The 23038-nt window shown below is 41.7% G+C and overlaps 1 protein-coding gene across 6 annotated transcripts in view; it reads right to left on the bottom strand.

The window, feature by feature from the left end:
- aff2 (AF4/FMR2 family, member 2) overlaps positions 1-23038 on the bottom strand; it is a 538364-nt gene that overhangs the window by 213989 nt on the left and 301337 nt on the right. For all 6 annotated transcript variants that reach the window (XM_059651333.1, XM_059651335.1, XM_059651330.1 and 3 more), the window contains one exon: positions 22994-23038. In XM_059651333.1, the coding sequence (XP_059507316.1) occupies positions 22994-23038 (45 nt within the window). The remainder of the gene's footprint in view (positions 1-22993) is intronic.

Here is a 23038-nt window from a genome sequence, read left to right as displayed (position 1 = left end):
CTGAGCAGAGCAGTTGCCATAATAGGCTCTTGTGCACGCAGACGTTATGCTTCCAATGGTGTATCTGCAGCAGTTGGTGAGGGACCTTATGGAAACGCCAAATTTCCTGAGCCGCCTGAGGAAGAAGAGGCATTATTGTGCCTTCTTGACTGTTGCATTTACGTGGGAAGTCTAGGACAGGTTATCAGTTATCATCACTGAGGAACTCAATACTTGCCACCATCTCAATCTCAGCTCCGTTGAAGTAGATGGGGGCATACTCTCCTCCTTTCGTTCTGAAGTTGATGATCAGCTCTTTCATTTTGCCGACATCAAGACAGAGTTGTAAACCCTTCCCACATGTACCCTGGTAATTGACCTCAAGCCGACTGTGGTGCAGTGTGTTTTAATGTTAGTCAGGTCCCAACTGAATTTCCAGTTACAGGGGCTGGGGGCTTTGCACAGTGCATCAGCCTACCTCACCCCAATACAACTGAGTCGAACAGTAAGGATGGAGTATACAAGTAGCTGGTGACTGCACTTGCTGATTAGCAATGTGCAAAAATTACCTTCCTTCATTGCTAACCACTCGCTTTCATTAGCAATAACCCCAAAAACTATATTTCAGTGTAATACTGAGAGAGGTGCTGCTTTGTTGGAGGTGCCAATTTCAACTCAGCCTTAAACCCATCTGCCCCCTCAAGTGGCTGCAAACAAACCCTTCCTGTAATTTCAAGGATGAGCAATGGAAACCGCCCAATGGCTTCGTAGATATTCCTTCCTTTCATCATTGTTCCTGAAGTAGGTTACTTGGTCATCATTAATTGGTGTTTGAGAGAGCTTCCTGTACCAAAATCTTTACTGTATTTCCTAAAGACAGCTAGGGTTACATTTTGGGAGTTGACATTTTACATTGGGGCAGCACAATGGCTCGGTGCTGCTGCCTCACAGCACCAGGGGACCCGGGTTCATAGAACATAGAACATTACAGCACAGTACAGGCACTTCGGCCCTCGATGTTGTGCCGACCTGTCATACCGATCTCAAGCCCATCTAACCTACGCTATTCCATGTACGTCCATATGCTTATCCAATGATGACTTAAATGTACCTAAAGTTGGCGAATCTACTACCATTGCAGGCAAAGCGTTCTATTCCCTTACTACTCCCTGAGTAAAGAAACTACCTCTGACATCTGTCCTATATCTTTCACCCCTCAATTTAAAGCTATGCCCCCTCGTGCTCGCCGTCACCATCCTAGGAAAAAGGCTCTCCCTATCCACCCTATCTAACCCTCTGATTATTTTATATGTTTCAATTAAGTCACCTCTCAACCTTCTTCTCTCCAATGAAAACTGCCTCAAGTCCCTCAGCCTTTCCTCTTAAGACCTTCCCTCCATACCAGGCAACATCCTAGTAAATCTTCTCTGCACCCTTTCCAAATCTTCCACATCCTTCTTATTATGAGGTGACCAGAACTGTACACAATACTCCAAGTGCGGCCGCACCAGAGTTTTGTACAGCTGCAGCATAACCTCTTGGTTCCGGAACTCGATCCCTCTATTAATAAAAGCTAAAACACTGTCTGACTTCTTAACAGCCCTGTCAACCTGGAGGGCAACTTTCAACGATCTATGTACATGGACACCGAGATCTCTCTGCTCATCTACACTACCAAGAATCTTAACATTAGCCCAGTACTTTGCCTTCTGGTTAATCCTCCTGTTTGTGAGGCACGACCTACCCTTCACAAAACCGTGCTGACTGTCCCTAATCAATTTATTCTTTTCTTGATGATTATAAATCCTATCCCTTATAACCTTTTCCAACACTTTACCAACAACTAAGGCAAGGCTCACTGGTCTATAATTACCAGGGTTGTCTCTACTCCTCTTCTTGAACAGGGGAACCACATTTGCTATCCTCCAGTCGTCTGGCACTATTCCTGTAGACAATGACGAGTTAAAGATCGATGCCAAAGGCTCGGCAATCTCCTCTCTGGCTTCCCAGAGGATCCAAGGATAAATCCCATCTGGCCCAGGGGACTTATCTATCTTCACCCTCTGTAGGATTTCTAATACCTCTTCCTTGTGAACCACAATCTCACCTAGTCTAGTAGCCTGTATCTCAGTAATCTCCTCAACAACATTGTCGTTTTCTAGAGTGAGTACTGTCGAAAAATATTCATTTAGTGCTTCTCCTATCTCCTCTGACTCCACACACAACTTCCCACTACTATCCTTGATTGGCCCTAATCTTATTTTCATCATTCTTTTATTCCTTAAATACCTATAGAAAGCCTTAGGGTTTACACTGATCCTATCCGCCAACAACTTTTCATGTCTCCTCCTGGCTCTTCTGAGCTCTCTCTTTAGGTGTTTCCTGGCTGTCTCGTAGCCCCCAAGTGCCCTAACTGAGCCTTCACATCTCATCCTAACATAAGCCTTCTTCTTCCTCTTGACCAGAGATTCCACCTCCTTCGTAAACCACGGCTCCCGCGCTCTACAGCTTCCTCCCTGCCTGGCAGGTACATACTTATCTAGAACACGCAGGAGCTTTTCCTTGAATAAGCTCCACATTTCTAATGTGCCCATCCCCTGCAGTTTCCTTCCCCATCCTATGCTCCCTAAATCTTGCCTAATCTCATCGTAATTGCCTTTCCCCCAGCTATAACTCTTGCCCAGTGGTATACACCTATCCCTTTCCATCACTAAAGTAAACATAACAGAATTGTGATCGCTGTCACCGAAGTAACTCCACCCTTGAGCCACTATCTGTGTGGAGTTTGCTCATTCTCCTCATGTCTGCATGGATTTCCTCCACGTGCTCCAGTTTTTCCCCACAGCCCAAAGATGTGCAGGTTAGGCAGATTGCACATAGTGTCCAAGGATGTGAGGGCTAGTTGAATTAGCCATGGAAAGTGTGGGGTTAGAGGGATAGGGTAAGGGGTTGGGTCTGGGTGGGATACACTTCAAAGGGTCGATGTGAACTCAAAGGGCTGAATGGCCTACTTCCACACTGTCGAGATCCTATGATTCTGAGTGATCGATTGGCTACAAAGAGCTGCGAGAGGTTTGGTGGTTATGGAAGGTTTTACTGTATGTAAATACAATTCTAATCTTTATTTTACTGAGTTATTGGAGACAAGTTATGACTGGATCATGCAAATCGCACCTGAACAAATGAAAATGATGTGAATTTTTCTATGACTGAAAAATAGTAAATCATGTCTTTGCACAACCAAAACTACACTGTGATTAGGAATAACAAATTAGTTATGCTAATTACTCCTGATTTAAAATGCAAATTGAATTTATTGCAAAATAGATTCCTGCTCTTGAACATCTGCATGAGTTGATTTCATTAATGTAAAAAAACGGTTGTTTGCTGTTCAAACTATTTAACCCAACCCTGAAGGAGAGTTGGTTTTTACTTAATAAAAACTAGCCAAGGTTTTCTGGGATTGATCACAACAGTCTTGTTGAGTTGTCAAGTGCTTGTCAACAGTACTGTTGAGGTAGCTTTGAAAACAAGGTGGACTAAGTAAATGTGCTCTCAATTAATTAAAATCTCATGACTGTAGGTGTTTCTCATGCTGGTCTGCAGAAACCTTTGCCGCTCGAGGAATTACTTTACAATCTTGAGGACTGTTACAAAAAGAAGTGAATTTACTAAGCACTTTTCATGATCAACAGACTTCCAAGGCACTTTACCTTCAGTGAAGCATTCTTCGAAATGTAGTCACCGTCATTATTGTAGGGCAAGTGCACTCGCCGTTTACAACTTAACAAAGTCCCAAAAACAATGAGATAATGACCAGATCTGTTTTTTTGCAATGTGACTCAGGATAAATATTGACCAATAGGATGCTGGGGTTAACGTCCCAGCTCTTTCTTTTTTTATGCACTTTTTTCACACCTACCCGAGCAGACAGAAGGGCAATTTTCTGAGGAAGGGTCCAGACCCGAAACATCAGCTCTCCAGCTCCTCTGATGCTGTTTGGTCTGCTGTGTTCATCCAGCTCAACACCTTGTTATCTCAGGGCAATTTTAGCATTCCATTCAAAAACATTACCTCCAACAACATAGTACTACAATGAAATGGTAATTTTGATGCCTGTGCCTAAAGAATCTTGTGATTCATAAGTAAATTTGCTGTCAGTGGGGGTAAAAAAACCCCTTTTCATTTTGGAAAGATGACCAGGAGAAGAAACTACTTTCCAACCTTGTTTGTAACTAAGGTTAAAGTCAAAATATGAGCTGTTTCTCTCTCCAGATGCTGCCAGTCCAGCTGAGATTTTTTGTCCATTTCTGCTTTTATTGTTGTGTCGAAAACCAGATAGCATATCTCAAAATAAGCCCCTAAAAGCAGTTATAAGGAGGAATTTCTTCTCAATGGGTTCTGAATATGTGTAATTTTTTGCTGGGTTGTCGAGGCTGGGCCATTAAGAATATTCAAGGCCAAGGAAGAAAGATTCTTAATCAGGAAGAGAATCAAGGCTCATGTGGAAAAGGCAGGAAAGTGGAGTTGAGGATTATCAGGGCAGCCATGATCTCTTTGAATGGTAGAGCAGATTCAATGAGATGAATAGCCTAAATCTGCTCCTATGTCGTTTGGAAACCACTTGACCCAACATGTTTGTCTCAACTTTTTGGAAGGCTTTGCTGAGTCACTTCCCATAGTCCTTGATCTTCATATGCACTGAACCATTTTCTAATGCCTCAACCATTCCCAGAGGCTGAAGGGCCTTGCAGTGGGGAAAATTGCTGCCAAGTAGTTTCTGCAGAATTATAGTCACTGTGTTTCGAAAGTAATTCATCATGGAATATCTTGGTCTGTCCTGAGCAAGTGGTCAGGGCTTTTAGTTCGTAATTATTCATTTTTGGGATATGGGTGTTGTTGGCTTTCACTGGTTCCCCAGGATGAAGAATAATATTGCACATTGATGTGTTCTCTGGAGGTTCCATAGCACATGAGAACCTAGAGAAGGGCTAACATGGACAGAGAAGAAAATAGTACCAAAGAACCATTGACATTATACAGCACAGAGAAGGCCATTCAGCCATTTTGTCCATGCTGGCCCAAAGACACCCAGATGCCCTTTCTAATTCTATCTTCCTGTATACAGCCCACAGCCCTGCGACGTACAGCACTTCAGGTGCAAATCCAGGTTTGCCTCCACCACCAACAGAGCCAGTTCCAGATACACAGCACCCTCTGTGTTAAAAAAGCTTTTCTTCACGTCCCCTCTAGTCCTTCTGCTACTTAGCTTGAATTAATGGCCCTTGGTTTTTGAAGCCTCTGCCAAAGGAAAGAGGTTCCACCTGTCTATTCTATCTCTACCTCTCACAATTTGGTATATGGTTAGTAACCTTGTAGATGACACCAAGATTGAAGTACAGTGGACAGTCAAGAAGGTTATCTAAGATTACAAAGCAATCTTGATCAATTGAGTCACTGGACCGAAGAGTGGCAAATGGAGTTTAAATTGGATAAATGCGAGGTATTGCAGATTGGTAAAACAAACAAAGAACAAGAATTATACAATTAAAAGGAGGGCCTTGGGCAGTGTTGTAGAACAGACAGACCCAGGGATTCAGGTACATAATTCTTAGAAGTTTGCATCAGATATAGATAAGATGGTTAAGAAGACATTTAGCACGCTTGCCTTCATTGCTCAGGCATTTGTATACAGGAACTAGGATGTTATGTTGAGGATAAACTGGACATTGGTGAGGTCTGTCCTGGAGTACTGCGTCCAGTTTTGGTCATCCTGTTATGGGAAGGATATTATTAAACTGGAGAGGGTTCAGAAAAGATTTCACAAGATGTTGCCGGGAATGGAGGGTTTGAGTTATAAAGAAAGGCTAGAGGACGGGACCTGTCTTTTCCCTAGGCTGAGGAATTTCAAGACTAGAGGGTGTATTTTTAGGGTGAGAGGAGAATGATTGAAAAAAGTCATGAGAGGCAATTGTTTTTACAGAGAGTGGTTTATGTGTGGAATGAACTTCTAGAGGAAGTGTTGGATGCAGCATCTAAAAAACATTTAGATAAGTACACGAATAAGAAATGTTTGGAGGAATGTGGGCCAAGCACAGGCAAGTGTGACTAATTTCGTTTGGGATTATGGTCGGCATGGATTCATTGGGCTGAGGGGTCTGTTTCCGTGCTGTTTGACTCAATGGCTCTATGTTACTCCTCAGCCTTTTCTGTTCCCAGGAAAACAAGCTGACCACTCCAATCCATCTGCGTAGCTATAATTCTCCAACCCTGGCAATGTTCCAGTAAATCTTCTCTGTACTCTCTCCAGAGCAATCACATCCCTTTCCACAAAATGGTAACCAGAATGGCACACAATACTCCAGCTGTGTCCTCACCACTGTATTATACATATTCGTCATTACATCTCTACTTTTGTATTCTATACCTCTGCCAACGAAGGACAGAATTTCGTATGCCTTCTTTACAACCTTATCTATCTATGCTGCTACTTTTAGGGACCTGTGCACTTGCATGCCAAGATCTCTCAGCTTATCTACACCTCCCTTGTATATTCCCATTTATTGTGCATTCCCTTTCACTGTTTGATGCATTGTCTCACACTTCTTAGAATCGAACTCCATCTGCCACTTTCTTGCCTGGTCCACCAACCCACCTTTATCATTTTGAAGCTTACAGCTGTCCTCTACAGCGTCCCCTACATGGCCAAGTTTTGTGCGGCTTGCACATTTCCCAATTATGTCCCAACACGCAAATCCAAACTGTTATTGAATAAGACAAACAGCAGGGGTGCCAACATCGAGCCCCTTAGAACACCATTTGAAACAGCTTTCCTTTCACCACAGCAGCCATCAACCATTTCCTTTTGTTTCCTGTTACTAAGCCAATTCTGGATCCAAATACATCAAGAAGCTAAGGACTGCGATATAAAGCTGTTCTCATTTTAAAAAAACATTCACGTTATACTTATTTCGATTCAGCATAATAGGTGACAGCCATTCACTACTTCATTTTTGGACACAATGAACCTAACCAATCGGAAATCAACTTTTCTGGTGTAAAGTTTAAAAAACTTGGTTGTTAACTGTCAGTCATCATTCACTGGTGCATTGTCCATGACAATGCCTCTACCAATCAAATAGTTCACTTGCCAACCAATCAGCATTGTTCTCATGCAGAATCAGAAATCACATAAAACCAGGTTATAGTCCAACAGGCTTATTTGAAAACACAAGCTTTCTGAGTCTCACTTCTTCTTCGGGTGTTGGTGAGAGAGGTGGAATCTGACACAGAATTTATAAGTAAAAGATCAAAGGATCACACCACTGATGAGGATATATTAAACAAACCTAAAATTCTGTTGAATCTTTAATCAAGTGGAAGGTTTTAATTGATTAACATGTATTTGTAAATCCCTGAATTTCTTTCAAGGATTTGGGGATTTACATATACATAGTAATCAATTAAAAGCTTGTGATTTCAAATAAACCTGTTGGACTATAACCTGGTGTTGTGTGATTTCTGACCTTATCCACCAGAGTCCCACACTGGCACCTCCACATCATGCAGAATCAATGCTCATTCTTTCCCCCTGAATTGGTATTCTTGCAAAATATCTTGTTGAGTGCTAGACAAAAAGCTTGTACAAATTGTATTGATTTTAGCAATAATAAAGACTTTGTCCTGTTGAAGCAGAGTTGTGGTACAAAATGAAAACTATACTGACCTGGGCGACAACTTAGTGTTTAGATACATCACACATGTGGCAAGACAGCCCAAGAAGATTTTGCTGAGTTATTTGCATATGAATGACCACAGTATGATTTCAAGGTCATCCAAGTTTAGCTGTTCTCTGTCAGAATATAGAGGATGCTTCAAGAAATATTCTGCATTCATATACTAATTTTTGCAACCTCAAGACACCCCAATACATTTCATCTCCATGGAAGTACTTTTGAAATGTAGACATTGTTGCGATGCAGAGAAATCCAGCAGGCAACTCGCACAATACCAGCTCCTGTGGATACCAGCATAATGCAGGCCAGTTAATCCATTTCAAAGATGAGATCTTCCTCACTACGGGAGAAGTTACATCCACCCCAGAGGACTAACAAGACCTTGATTTAATGCTGCATTCAAAAGTGACAGCTTCCTTATGATATGCATGAAAATGCCAGTCTGAGCGATAGGGCCGACTCCCGGGAACAGAACTCCAGTTCACAACCATCTGACTCACAGGCCAAGCCACGGTTCACACCTAAAGACATTTTTTTTCACTGCTGAGGTAGGCTGAGTATTTCACTGGGTACACATCACCATGAAACCGCAAGATCCCACTTGGGCGCCTTATTTCATCGCTCTTCTGTCTACCAAAGTCTTGATACACATGCAAGGAAATAACTTCCAGTCAAACTAGGCCATAACAACAAGGCAGGAACGTAAAGGATTTTTAAATTCAAAAAAATTCCAAGAGAGTTGAATTATTTACCATTTTACATGGTGATGTTCAACTCGTTTTAAGATTTGCATTTGTTCTCCAAGTATGACACTGAAGAAGTAACAGGCTATTTGGCCCATCAAGACTGTCCTGCCATCCATTGAGACCGTGACTAATTTGATAATCCTCAAATCCACTTTCCTGGCATTCCCCCAGAAGCCTGGACTCTCTTACTGATTAAGAAGACATCTCTTTCAGCCTTGAATTTACAAAACAACCCAGTCCTGACAGCCTTCTATAGTAAAGGATTCTACTGACTCAAGCCATTTAGCTCTGCCATTCAATAAAATCACAGCTGATCTGATGTTTCCTCAATTCCACACTCACTGCCATTCCCTATCCCATCTGACTCACTTATTGACCAAGATTCTGTCTATTTGGTCTGCTATTACACCCAGCCCATTGTTAGACCGTAATAGGCGCCATTAGTAGCTATTCATTCTCCTACGCTGACTATGATCCATTCCTTTATGTTGAGGTGGAGGTGCTGGTGCTGAACTGGGGCGGACAAAGTCAGAGGTCTCTCAAAACCAGATTACATTCCAACAGATTTATTTGAAATCACAAACTTTCGAGGCACTGCTCCTTCATCAGCTGAAAGCTAACAGAGGAGCAGCACTCCGAAAGCTTGTGATTTCAAATAAGCCCATTGGAATGTAACCTGGTTTTCTGTGACTCCTGACACCTTTGACTATCCAACAGCTGTCTCTTTTCGTTGCTATCTCTACCTATTGTTTACCCCTTACCCTCCCCCAACCACCAACCTATCTTCTACATTAAAAACAGCCTTTTCCTAGCTACCATCAGTTCTGAAGGAGAGCCACTGGACCGAAACATTAACTCTGATTTCTCTTCACAAAGGTTGCTAGTCCTGCTGAGCTTCTCCAGCAATTGCTGTTTTTGTTTCTGATTTCCAGTATCTATAGTGCTTTTATTTTTTTCGGAATCTACCTCTGCTTAAAAAAAACACTAAATGACACAGCGTCCACTAATCCATGTGGCAGAGAGTTACCAAGACCTTCTAACCCTCTGACAGAAAATGTATCTCATCGTCTCTGTCTTAAATGGATAAGCCCCAATTTTATGACAGTGTCCCATTGTTCAATGCTCTCCCTCAAGTTGAAAAGTCATTGCTTCGTCCCAAGACGCTACTCGTTTGATCGATGCTGGAGGTCAGGTAATGAAAATCTTGAAGCAAATATCCAGCCAAGAGTTGGCAATTGTTAAAATCCTGCTTCCCCCCTTCCCCGCAGCCCAACAACACCACTCCATACCACCTTCCTGCCTCAAACTTGGCAAATACTCACCTCGTCAATGCAGGTGCCTTTGCATAGCAGCCGAGGAAGATTCAAACAGGCAAGCCATGGGACTCAGGGGCCCGTCACCCTCCCACACCATTTCTGAACTGTTTTGTTCAAAATCTGGCAACAAGCCTCAGTCTGCATATCTTCCTAGTTTCAGTTTGGCTGCTTTCCAGTGGGGCTGTAAAAAAAACCCTATGCTACATTAAGCAGTAACAGGGTGGGGGAGGTGTTAGGGAAGGGGTGAGGTGGGGCTCGGGCACCAGATAGAAATCAGGCAACCTGAATAAGTATCAAAAAAAGAAATCAGCGCTGTTTTCTTTTTTTCTTGCAAAGGTAGGGGATACGTGACTCAAATCTAAGTAGTTGTGGACTTCAAAAGCTAACAGCTGGAGTGGTTAGCACATCTGCAGTGTTGTGCTTTCAAAGTACTGGGTTTTTTTTAAATCACTCTTTAGCTCAGAGTTGTCACGACAAGAACATGCTGTTCGTTGCTTGAAAAAACAATCTGCTTTCCTCAGTGATGTCCTTGTGTTTTCACCACTTGGCTCCTCCGAGTCTGCGCTAGCACAGGACTGGCTCTCAGAGCCGGAAGCTTTGTAACGAGTATGAAATTCCAGTCAATTCCAGTCAGGAATTTCTGAGGTACCCAAGCAGCATGGGTTACACCGAAAAAAAAATTCAGCCCGGTACTGGTGAAGGCTAACGCATACAACTGTGGCATGTACATGTACAAGCCTGAAGCATCTCCCTTTCAATGTTCCTTTTAACAGAAAATAAAACACAGGCACTCATTAATACAATACTTATGCTAGATAAATATTGGGTGTATGTTTCTGTATATAGCATTCATTCATTTTAGGAGAGATGTACAGTTTAGTGATTCCTACTGGTGTTGCTTGGATACGGTTATTATACATCAACTCTTCCCACAGCTGTCTACACGACTGTCAGGACCACTTGATTGACTGTGGCACTGGACACGTTATCCGCTTTCCAATGACGTCTGTAAAATCATTTGAAATGCACAACATGTACTCCCACACTGCTAATGCTTTATGTCTGCACCAAAAAAAAGCATTTGCCAGTACAACACCAGAGTTATTTTCAACCTGATTTTAATGTAAACGGCAGATAGGCGAATTGGGGGTGGTGGGGGGGATGCACACCGCCTTTCAGTTCTATTTTGTTTTCAGAAGCACGACGGGATACTTGTAAATATCTAGGCCTGGAAATAGCACTGTCTCACTACTAGTCGCACATTTCGATGAAAAGTCGAACCCGTATCTTTTAAACCCAAAATGAAACGCCCAAAGAACTCGGAATGCTGGAAATCAGAAAGGCAAACAGAAATTGATGGAGAAACTCAGCAGGTCTGGCTGCATCTATAGAAAGAGAAAGCAGAATTAACGTTTCCGTTCCAGTGAGCCTTCAGCACTTGCATAATTTAACTGGCTTAGTTCCACTCCCCAGCCAACTCAACTCACTGCGTTTCTCCAGCAATTTCTGATTTTGTGTTTCAGATCTCCAACATCTGCAGGTTAGGCCATAAGATACAGGAGCAGAATTAGGCCCTTCAGCCCATCAGGTCTGCTCTGCCTTTCGCTCATGGCTGGTGTTTCTCAATCCCATGCAACTCCCTTCTCCCAGTAACCCTTAACCCCTACCAATCAAGAACATATCTATATAAAAACCCAAAGGACTATGGATGCTGCTAATCAGAAACAAATAAAATCAGAAGTTGCTGAAAAAGCTCAGCAGGTCTGGCAGCATCTATGGAGAGAAATTAGAGTTAATGTTTCAGGTCCATTGACCATTCCTTACAACTTAATTGTCTTAAACAGACTAAATGACATAGCCTCCACAGCTCTCTGCAGCAATGAGTTCCACAGATTCGCCACCCTCTGGCTGATACTATGCCTGCAGCACAAGATTCCCAATGCAGAGCTTCCTGAGGATGCTGAATAACTGTGCGCATTCTTAGGTTCTGGAGTCAGTTAGCTGGACAGCTAGATTGAAATACAAAGTGATGCGAACAGGGGAGGTTCAATTCCTGTACCAGTTGAAGTTACCATGAAAGACTCTCCTTCTCAACCTCTCCCTTTGCCTGAGACATGGTGATCCTCAGGTCAAACCACTGTCAGCCACCTCTCTCCTGAGACAGCAGCCCTACAGTCTGGTAGGACTATGGTAACTTTTATGACTTAATCTCAAAAGTACTGCCAAAAGCTTCAAGTAGAGGGCTAGGTATTCAAAGTCAGAAATCACAAGAAAACAGGTTACAGTTCAATGGGTTTATTTGGAAACACAAGCTTTTGGAGTCTTCCTCCTTCTTCACGTATTAGTTTGTGTGGTGGTATCAGGCACAGAATTTACAAATAAAAGATCAAAGGTCACACCACTGATGAGGATGTACTAAGCAAACGTTAGATGCTGTTAAATATTTAATCAATTAGAAGATTTTAATTGATTAATTAATTTTAAACCCTCTAACTGATTAAAAGTTTAACAGCATCTTAGGTTCGTTTAGCACATCCTCATCAGCGGTGTGACCCTTTGATCTTTTATTTGTAAATTCTCTGTCTGATACCCCCTCTCAAACTAACACCTGAAGAAGGAGTAAGACGCTGAAAGCTTGTGATTTCAAATAAACCATTTGGACTATAACCTGGTGTCGTGTCATTTCTGACCTTATCCACCCCAGTCCCACACTGGCACCTCCATATCATATGTAATCAAAGGTGGAGACCCGCAACGTCAACTCTGATTTCTCTCCATAGATGCTGCCAGATTTGCTGAGCTTTTCCAGCAATTTCTGCATGTGTTTCTGATTTACAGCATCTGTGGTTCTTTTGTTTTTCCTTTTATTTAGCCCTTGGGTATGAGCATCGGTCAGAAGGCCAGAATGTGGTGGGTCTCCTCAGTTGCATTTGAACTGAATGATTTACGTGGCCATTTCAAAGCACAGTTCAATTTCACCTGTGGGCCTGACTGGAGAATGACAGCAGATTCACTGCCCTAAAGGAATTTGGTGAACCAGATCTGTTTTTACAACAATTGATGATATTTTCATTGTACTGAGGCTAGCTTTCTGTTTCAGATCATTTTATGAATTGAATTCAAATCCCACATTGGCTTCCAGATTATTTGTCCAATTACATCGCTGCTGCTCGCTACCTGTCTGCTCTCTCAGGTAACTGCAAAACATCTCAACGCACTATTTCAAAGACAAACAAGGCAGTTCTCCTCCATGTTCTGGTCAATATTTATCCAACAACTAACATTTCAAAAACCTGGCCATTATCATATTGTGCGAGCTTGCATTGCACAAATTACCTGCTACATTTCCTACACTAGAATAGGGATGCCACTTGAATGAAAATATTTAATCAGTTGTACAATATGTTTGGGCATATTCCGATACATAAAGTCACCATGGTTTCCTTTACTTTAATTTTCCTTTTCTTTTCCCTTTTTTTTCCTGAGTAATACACTCCTGGTATTGCAATGTGTCTGTTTCCATGCTGTAAGTGATGTACTGAAAGCTCTTCAAATAAACCAGTTGGACTATAACCTGATGTCATGTGATTTTTGATCTTGTCCATGCTGTGTAGCTATTGGAGCCTATAGACTGGTACTATGAAAACATGTAAAAGGCATCAGGATGTATGTATGAATAGGAAGGGTTTAGATGGATATGGGCCAAATGCTGGCAGATTAGTTTAGGATATCTGGTTGGCTTGGGCAAGTTGGACCAAAGGGTCCGTTTCCATGTTGTATAGCTGTGTGACTCTGTGACTCTACGACTAGTGGTGAGGGAACCATGAGAAGCACTGCACCACCAATTACACTGGTCAATTGGAATCCAATCAATTTCATCGTCATTTTTCACATAACATGCACAAATATATTGTCCATATGATTGGGAGGCACATTAATAACTGAGGCTATTTAAACAAAAATATAATTCAAACGCTCAGCCATTCTTAAGACAACCAGTGCTAACGACTCCACACTCAAACTCAGGCTGATCTGCACAGTCACTCAGAAGTTGCCCAACTCCAGTTGAATTCTTTGAGGCTCATGCGTATTACTGAGCTGCCCTCTGTCACAGAGTAAGAACATTACAGGCAACCATTTCACAATGTTTGTGCTCTCAGTGTAGAGCTGGACAAAACCCATGCAGACATAGAGAGAACGTGCAAACTCCACACAGTCGCCTGAGGGTGGAATCAAGCCCGGGTCCCTGGTGCTATGAGGGAGCAGTGCTAACCACAGAGCAACCATGCCACCCACGAATGTACAGATCCCAATACATATAGTTGCACTGAATCTGCAGCACAGGACGAGGCCATTAGGCCTGACTGATGTATGTGAGTATTTACGATCAACGCAAACCTTCTCTCTTAAACTCATCGCATCAGCATATTTGACTGCTTTCTCTCTCATAATCTTATCTTGCTTCTCCTCGAATACATCTATTCTATCTGTCTCAGCTACTTCCTTTGGTGGCAAGTTCCATAATCTGAACCCTCTCTGGCTAAAGAGTTTCCACTAAATTCTGTATTGGATCCATCATTGCTGATTTTCTATTTGTTGACCCTTAGCTTTCACCTCCCGATCTACAGGTGTCTATTTCTATTGTATCAAGCACCACTCCTTTTGGTCACATCCCAATCTTTGCTTTTCAGACTCCCCAGGACGATCAGTCTCTCCCGATAGTCCTTCCAAGTATGATTAAGCTGCTGGTTTTGAGACTATTTGAATCAGGGTGACTAGTCCCCCTTTGAAATGGCTGTGTTCCAATTTTTCAGCCCTTGCACCATCACTCAGCAGTCTCAATAATTTCTCTCTGTAGAGCTAGAATATAATATTCCAGCTGTTCACTCGATCCCCAGTCTGCCCTTAACTGCACAGTCCTAAAGATATTCATTGGTAAGCTACTCAGTGAACATAATAGATCATTCTGTTCCAGCCTCACCATAACCAAATTACCTTGTGAGAAATACATCTGCCTATTAAAATGGGAGGTATGAGATACTTAAGGGACACAAATGCCTAAAGCAATTCAAAATCAGAACCTGTGTTCCTAGGCTGAAAGGATACACAATTTTAGCTATTTTAAAAAATCATCTTGATTGTCAAACAATTTTTGTAGCTTGTTTCAAATTATCCAATGAGGGGAAATATACTATAAAGTTATATCATGTTAAAAATAAACTTTATTTAATCAAAAATAACTTTGATTCCACCGACAATTGCTACAAAGGAAATTTGAACAATAGTTTGTCTGACAGAATGAAAGATTGACATCACACAAAGGATTGCATTTTGAGGCGGTAGCAACTAAATGCACAACACGTTAGTCCTCCCCAGCTATTTTGATTGGAGCATGAGCCCTAATGACTGCAATATCTCTTAAAGAATGGAGAGTGAAATTTCAGATTTCAAATTTCAACTTTATGAGCTTGCAGGGTTGAAATCTACTGTGTCATTTTGGTGCCTTAGAAATCACAATGGGGAGAAATATGAAAAAACATCTTCATTTTCAAGGCCATAGCTGATGTTGAGAAAAAGTGACTGATGCTGTTATCTAGGAAATTCTACAACATGTCTGTTATCTGACGACAATGTCTCCCCAAATGCAAGGGCTGAAGGTCGTACTGTTTGGAGATGTTGAAAATGCAGTGCAATTTTTATCATGGAAGATTTTCCATCGTCTCTGAATTCCCACTTGCAACAACTTTCTTTCTCCCTGCCTGGAATTTCATTTCGGATTGACACGGCATGGCAAGACTGCTTCAAGATATTTCTTGTCAGAGAGAATGCAATGAATTACAAAAAAAAATGATGATAGGTGTGAGAACCAGGAGCAGGGAATGCTTTTGAGAGAAAATGACATTGCAGAGAACAGTTGGTGGTGTTTAGCAGTGAGTACTGCTTCGCAAAGTGCCTGTGTTTCTGTTGATTGCCATCTAAAACAGCCTGTCCCTGCTTCCATTCAATTTCCTGTTGATTTTAATTTGCCCTATTCCTTCGTGACATGAGAGGTTCCAAACTCAGTCAAAAGATTGCAAATCACTCATGGAGCATGCACATACTGTGTCTTTATAATCCGTGAACATGACTCATATTCATAGGCACATTACTGTGCGCTGTGATTGGCGCTTCACTCCAAGATAATAATCTCTGGTTTTTCTGTGTGATGTGCAGCCAAAAAGAGATGCATAAATTTTGGCTTTCCACTCTGTACCTTCCAAAAAAAAACTCAGGATACAAGTTACAGCTGAAATCCTGGACCAGTGAAATAAACCCTGACTGATGCCCCTATGGGTGAACCTGCGTCACATGGACTGCTGGAGTTCAAGATGGGCTCATCACTACTTTCCTGAGGGCAATAAATGTTGGCCAGGCCAGCAAGGACTACACCCATGAATAGGTGTGAAAGAAAAAGAATGGTTCACCCCATCAAAAATTATCCATCCAGAGAGATTCTAAAATTCCCTCATTGAGCACCCAATTCACTCAAAGAAAGTTCACAAGAGATTTACCAGGATATTGCCAGACTCTAAGGTTTCAGTTTTAAGGAGAGGCTGGATAGGCTGGGCCTTTTTTTTCACTGGAGTGCAGGGCGTTAAGAGGTGACCTTTTGGAGGTTTATATTTAGTTGAGCGAACCACATGGTAAATGGAAAAGCCCTGGGGAAAATTGATGCACAGAGACATCTGGGAGTTCAGGTCCATTGTACCCTGAAGGTGACAATGCAGGTCAATAGGGTGGTCACGAAGGCATATGGCATGCTTTCCTCCATTGGACGGGGTATTGAGTACAAGAATTGGCAGGTCATGTTACACTTGTATAGGACTTTGGTTCAACCACACTTGGAATAGTGCGTACAGTTCTGGTCGCCACATTACCAAAAGGATGTGGATGCTTTGGAGAGGGTGCAGAGGAGGTTCACCGGGATGTTGCCTGGTATGGAGGGTGCTAGCTATGAAGAGAGGTTGAGCAGATTAGAATTACTTACATCAGAAAGACGGAGATTGAGGGGGGACCTGATTGAGGTCTACAAAATCATGAGGGGTATAGACAGGGTGGATAGCAAAAAGCTTTTTCCCAGAGTGGGGGTCTCAATTACTAGGGGTCATGAGTTCAAAGTGAGAGGAGGAAAGTTTAAGGGAGATATGCGTGGAAAATTCTTTATGCAGAGGGTGGTAGGTGCCTGGAACGCGTTGCCAGCAGAGGTGGTAGAGGCAGGCACGATAGTGTCACTTAAAATGTACCTCGACGGATACATGAATGGACAGGGAGCAGAGGGATACAGATCCTTGGAAAATAGGCAACAAGTTTAGATAGAGGATCTGGATCAGCGCAGGATTGGAGGGCCGAATGGCCTGTTCCTGTGCTGTAATTTTCTTTGTTCTTTGTTCTATAACATCATGAGGAGTGTAGATAAGGGGAATGGCAGGTGTCTTATCCCCAGGATGGGGGATTTCAAGACTAGGGACATATTTTTAAGCCGAGAGAAGAAAGATTTAAAAAAAACATGCGAGCAATTTTTTTTCACACACAGTGTATACAGTTACAATGTTTAAAAGGCATTAAGATAAGTTGATGAATAAGAAATTTGTGGAGGGATATGAGCCAAGCGTAGACAGGTGGTGCTAGTTCATTTTTGGATTTTGGTCAGCAAGGACTGGTTGAACCGAAGGGTCTGTTTCTGTGCTGTATGGCTCTATAATCCATGGTATGAGCTCCATTGTCGAGAAGTCTATCCAGCACTTTGATTAGTTGCTGTGAATAAAGGACAGTGTCCTCACATCTGTCCCTCATTTACCATGAAACAGTTGATCTTATCTGTTAATTTGATTGGAACTAATGCTAATTTGATATTTCTGAGTGAGATGGTGATTCACAATGCCTTCTTTCGAGGTGGGAGAATCCAGCAGTGGCATTTTGGCTGAAGAGCTAGGGTTCAGGAGTTGGGTCTGTTTAGAAGTATGACCCAATTGGGAACAAAGCTTACAGAAACCTATAAAATTCTAATAGGTCCTGAGAGAGCAATGCAGGATGTTCTTGATGACCGGTCAGTTTACAACCAGGGGTCACAGTCTAAGGGTAATGAGACAGGCCACGTGAGATTGAGGTGAGGAGAAAATTCTTCGCCCAGAGTGTGGTGAGCCTGAGGAATTCTCTGCCACAGAAAACTGTTGAGGTCAAAACATTGAATGTTTTGGAGAAGGAGTTGGATGTAGTCAAAAAGTTTGAGGGATCAAAGGGTTTAGGGAGAAAGCGGAAACAGGGAGTCGAATTGGATGAGCAGCCATGATCATCTTGAATGTCAGAGCAGGCTCAAAGAGCTGAATGGCCAACTCCTAGCAGATGAATTTCAATGTAGAAAATTGTGAGAATATTCATTTTAGTTGAAGAAACATGGAGAGACAATAGAGGCTCAATGGTACAACTTACAGTGAAGTACAGGAGCAGAGGGACCTCAGGGTCCATGTGGATGAGTCTCTGAAGGTGGCCAGGCAAATTGCTACACTTGTTACAAAGGTTTATTAGATTCTTGGATTTATAAATAGAAGTTGAGAGTACAAAAACAAGCAAGTGATGCTACACCTCTATAAATCATGGGTTAGACCGCATTTGGTGTACTGGTTTCAGTTTGGGCACCATGTTTGAGGAAGGATGTTCAAGCCCTGGAGAGACAGTAAAGGAAGTTTACCCGAACGATACCAGGAATGAGGGGTTTTAGATACAAGTAAAGATTAAAGAAATTAGCTTTATTCTTCTTGGAGCAGAGAAAATCTAGTGGCAACCTATTGAACTGTTCAAAATAATAAACAATTTTGACGGTGTTAAGAAGGATATTCTGTTACCACGAGTTGGCATGTCAGTAACAAGGGGTCACAATTTCAAGACTGTTAACAACAGAGCTAAGAGTGAGATGAGGAGAAACCTCTTTACTCAGAGAGTTGTTAAGATTTAGAATGCACTGCTGAAGAGAGTGGTGGAAGCAGATTCCATCGGAGGTTTCAGAACAAAGCTGGGTATATATTTGAAAATGATTAAGCTAGAGGGCTATGGAGATAGGGCTGGAGAATGGGACTAGATGGGTAGTTCTTTTGGGATCCTGTACAGACACAATTGGTTGGATGACCTTCTCCTGTGCTGTAAAATTGAATGATTTTCAGTATGTAACCAACATCCTCTTAAAAACTGTGTATGAAGTTGGTTCCACCTGTCTCTTCGGCAACACATTCCAGACCATAACTGACATAAAAACACTCTTCACCTCTCATTCATTCAGAATTACTGTTTACTTAATTAATTATTACTCCACATTGATTGAATATTTTGGATATAAAGATTAAAAGGATTCTTTATGTTTCCTTCTTGGCTTTTTTAAAATTGTACTGTTGTTTTCCTTTTTCTTTGTTTCCTGCCTACTTGCCAATTGTTAAATTATAATACCTGACCTAAGGCTTCCCTGGATTATAGGTTGCTCTGTAACAATGGCAAACATACACTGAGATTGAGATTAGATATTTAACAATGCAATGATAAACACAATTCTCGACAGGGTCTACTTTTCTATTTCATAAGTCTACTCAAGTTGTTGATGACTGAAGAGAGACACTTTCCTTAGCTTTTTGTCTTATACACTCAAAAGGGCAAACACAAAAATGTCACATTTCAAAGTATCACAATTTATACCAGAAAAGGGTGTGACTTGTCAACACCAATCGACCAAGGTACACCATGGAGAAAATGGGGAACTATCTGCAACTCAAACTACTGAGCTGATCAGCATAGGCACAAGGCTTGAATAGATACACTATTTGTTTGCAGAGAATGAGCCAGCATAGGGCCATGTTACAAACTGAACTGACTATCTTGAATTGATGGCTAAATGTAGCTGTTATTATAATCAAGATTGTTCATCTATTGCTATCCAGTTGTGAAATATCAAAAAGAAAACATTTTGTTTTGGGTTTTCAATTTATTTTCGATAATGCAACCTGTACCCAAATCTATTCTGGTCTTCATTGATCTATATTGGCTCCTGGCTGAGCAATTTCTCAATGTTAAAATTCTTCCTTTCAAGTTCGTCATCTCCATCTCTTTAATGTACTCAGGATCTGGATTCCTCTAAATGTGGAGTCATGCACTTATGCAACTTCTTTCACTCCAAAACTGTGACTCTACAATCTGTTACCTGTGCGCTCAGCTCTGCAATTCCCTCAATGTGTGTCTGTGCCTCCATCTACTGCTTTAAGCCATAGCTTTAGTGCAATCTTTTTGACCAAATTTTTGGTGACCTGTCTAATATCTCTTTTTGCAACTCAAAGTTTGTAACTGCTCCTGTGAAACACCTTGGGATATTCCAGTACATCAGAGGTGCTGTTTAAATGCAAGTTTTTGTTGTCATCTATAATTCTGAATCCATGTTCAGATAAATTACCATTATTTAATAAATATATTTCTTCTGTTAATAAATACACTCAAGTGTGCATTGCCAGCTGATCGCAGGGAATCAGCACAGATTTGTAAAGGGTAGGTCATGTGTGACAAAGTTGATTGAATTTTAAGAAGGGTGAATTTTTTTGAAGTTCTTTCATGAGAGATGACTGTTGCTGGTAAATCAAACATGTGTTATTCACCCCCAGCTGCTCTTGAGGTGGAATACAATGGATGTTAATTAAGTGGATCCTCAGAAATTAGTTGATACTTCACAAGAGATTATTAACTAACGTTAAAGTTCATGGAATTGAAGGCAAGTAACTGGCTTGGTTATGAAATTGGAAACAGTGACTAATTTCAGTCCCTTTATCTCAGAAAAGATGCACTGGCATTGGGGGCAGTCAGGTGGAGATTCACTCGGCTCATGATAGATTTGAAGAGAGGGTGAGGAAGTCGGGTTTGTATCCATTGTGATTTAGAAGATTGAAAGGTGACCTTACTGAAACATTTAATATTCTTAGGGGTCCCAACAGGATAGATACAGACAGAGTGTTTGCCCTTTTGGGAGAATCTGGGACCTGAGAGCATCATCTCAGAGTAAGGGGTTACCTATTTAGGACAAAATTGAGAGGAATTTAATCTCTCAGAGGGTTGTCAATCTGTAGAATTCGTTACCGCAGAGGGCTGAAGAAGATGGGTCATTTAGAATAGTCAAGTCTGAGATAGACAAAATTTCAATCTGCAAAGGAATCAAGGGTTATGGGGAAAAGGCAGGAAAGTGGAGCTGAAGATTAGCAGATCAGTGAATGGCCACTCGGACTTGATGGGCTGAATGGTCTACTTCTGCCCCATCATTTCATGGTCTTATGGAAACAAGAAGTGGGAATAACGTGCAGGTATTCTCGCTGGCAGGATGTCACAAGTGGTGTCTCATGTGCCTGGGCATCAACAGCTTATTGGGTTTATCGATGATTTAAACACTGGATAATCAGCCACACATTAAAGTTTGCAGATACAGTAATGATAGAAGGAGTAGATGGAAGTGGAACTTGATAAAGAGATATTAGTAGATTGAACGAATGGACAAAAGTGTGGCAGATGGATTTCAATAAAGGCAAACACTGGACATAAAAAGCATAAAACAGGAGCCTTTCTAAAGAGGGATATGTTAGACAGCGGAAATATTTAATTAAGTCCCATTGGCCCAGATCAAGAATAATCAAAAAATGAGTGTTTTACTGATCATTACGTCTGGAAGAATCGAGTACATGAGGGCAAATGGAGGACTCAAGCAATACAAGATCCTGTTTAGATTACAGCTGAGGCAGCTTTCACTACTTAGCATCACGCCTTAAACAGAGATAACAAGGTGTGGAGTTGGATGAACACAGCAGGCCAAGCAGCATCTTAGGAGCAGGAAAGCTGACGTTTCGCGCCTGGACCCTTCATCAGACCCTTAAGCCTGCTGTGTTCATCCAGCTGCACACCTTGTTATCTCGGATTCTCCAGCATCTGCAGTTCCTACTATCTCTGATACACTTTAAACAGGTTGGACTGATCTTGGATGTGGCTTATCTTAGATTTGCGAGAATGATAATCAAGCTCCAAAGGTTAAATTAGAAAGACAGGTTTATATGAAATAGGACTGTATTTTATGAAATAGGAACTTAAAGTTCAAAGGGTGGCTTGATTAACATTTTCATGATATTAAGGAATGTGGTTAAGGTAGGTCGAAAAGAACTATTTCTGCTGCAAAGGACTTGGGGACACTGTCCAAAATTTACAAAGACAGACCTTTCCAGGGTAATGATAGGGAAGCCTGCAACACACAAAAGGGGGATCAGCCACAATTTCATTGAAATGTCAGAAATCACACAATACCAGGTTACAGTCCAATATGTTTATTTGAAATCACAAAGCTTTCGGAGTACAGCCCCTTCATCAGGTCATTTGACAAAGGAGCTAGACTCTGAATGCTTGTGGTTTCAGATAAACCTGTTGGACTATGACCTGGCGGTATGTGACTTCTGACTTTGTCCACCCCAGTCGAACACTACGACCTCCACATCATCGAAATGTTGGAAGCAGCTTATGGGGCTTGATGACTTCTTTCTGTTCCTAACTTCCCACAAGTTGAGTGCACCAATGTTAACAGTGTTGTTCTTTCAGGCAAAGAATCTGAACCTTCACATGTGTTTCATATCTTACGTTATGTGATGTTAAAAGCTGTGGGGATTGGGGCTATTTTCTTATTAATCTGTCAGTCCTAACAACCACCATCAACATCACAGCCTCACTCATCAGTGAGATGGTCGGGCATGTTGTTTTTCCACAGCTAAATTAAAGCTGCCACATTAATTTTAAACATTGCACACTGTATATGAAGATCAACATCAACGGAACCCCTTCAAATTTCTAGCTAGCTGGAATGCTTTTCCCCTTAAGTGCCCATAATGAAAATAGACGGCTGCCAGCCAATAATGTAAAACTAATTCTCTCTGGGAGTCTGTGCCAATCAAATAGTGTAAGGCATTATGTAACCTCTGCAACATGGTTACAATTTGGGAACTTTACTGACCTGTCTTTATGTCAGTGGATGATTACGTTGCCTCCCCACTCAGTGCCCTGACTAAAGCAAACATATGACTGCGTTGCTTTTATTTTTGTCATTTTGTTTTGGCTCAAACACTTGTCTGCTTAGCCTCACAAGCTCAACGGGTGAGTTATGGTGTGAAAGAGAAACACTAACCCGTAATATTTCTTCCACGCAGCTGGTCTCGTTGGAAAGGCTGAC

Source organism: Stegostoma tigrinum, chromosome 15, assembly GCF_030684315.1.
Source record: "Stegostoma tigrinum isolate sSteTig4 chromosome 15, sSteTig4.hap1, whole genome shotgun sequence".
Taxonomy (NCBI): domain Eukaryota; kingdom Metazoa; phylum Chordata; class Chondrichthyes; order Orectolobiformes; family Stegostomatidae; genus Stegostoma; species Stegostoma tigrinum.
This window is presented reverse-complemented; position numbering and strand designations above follow the sequence as displayed.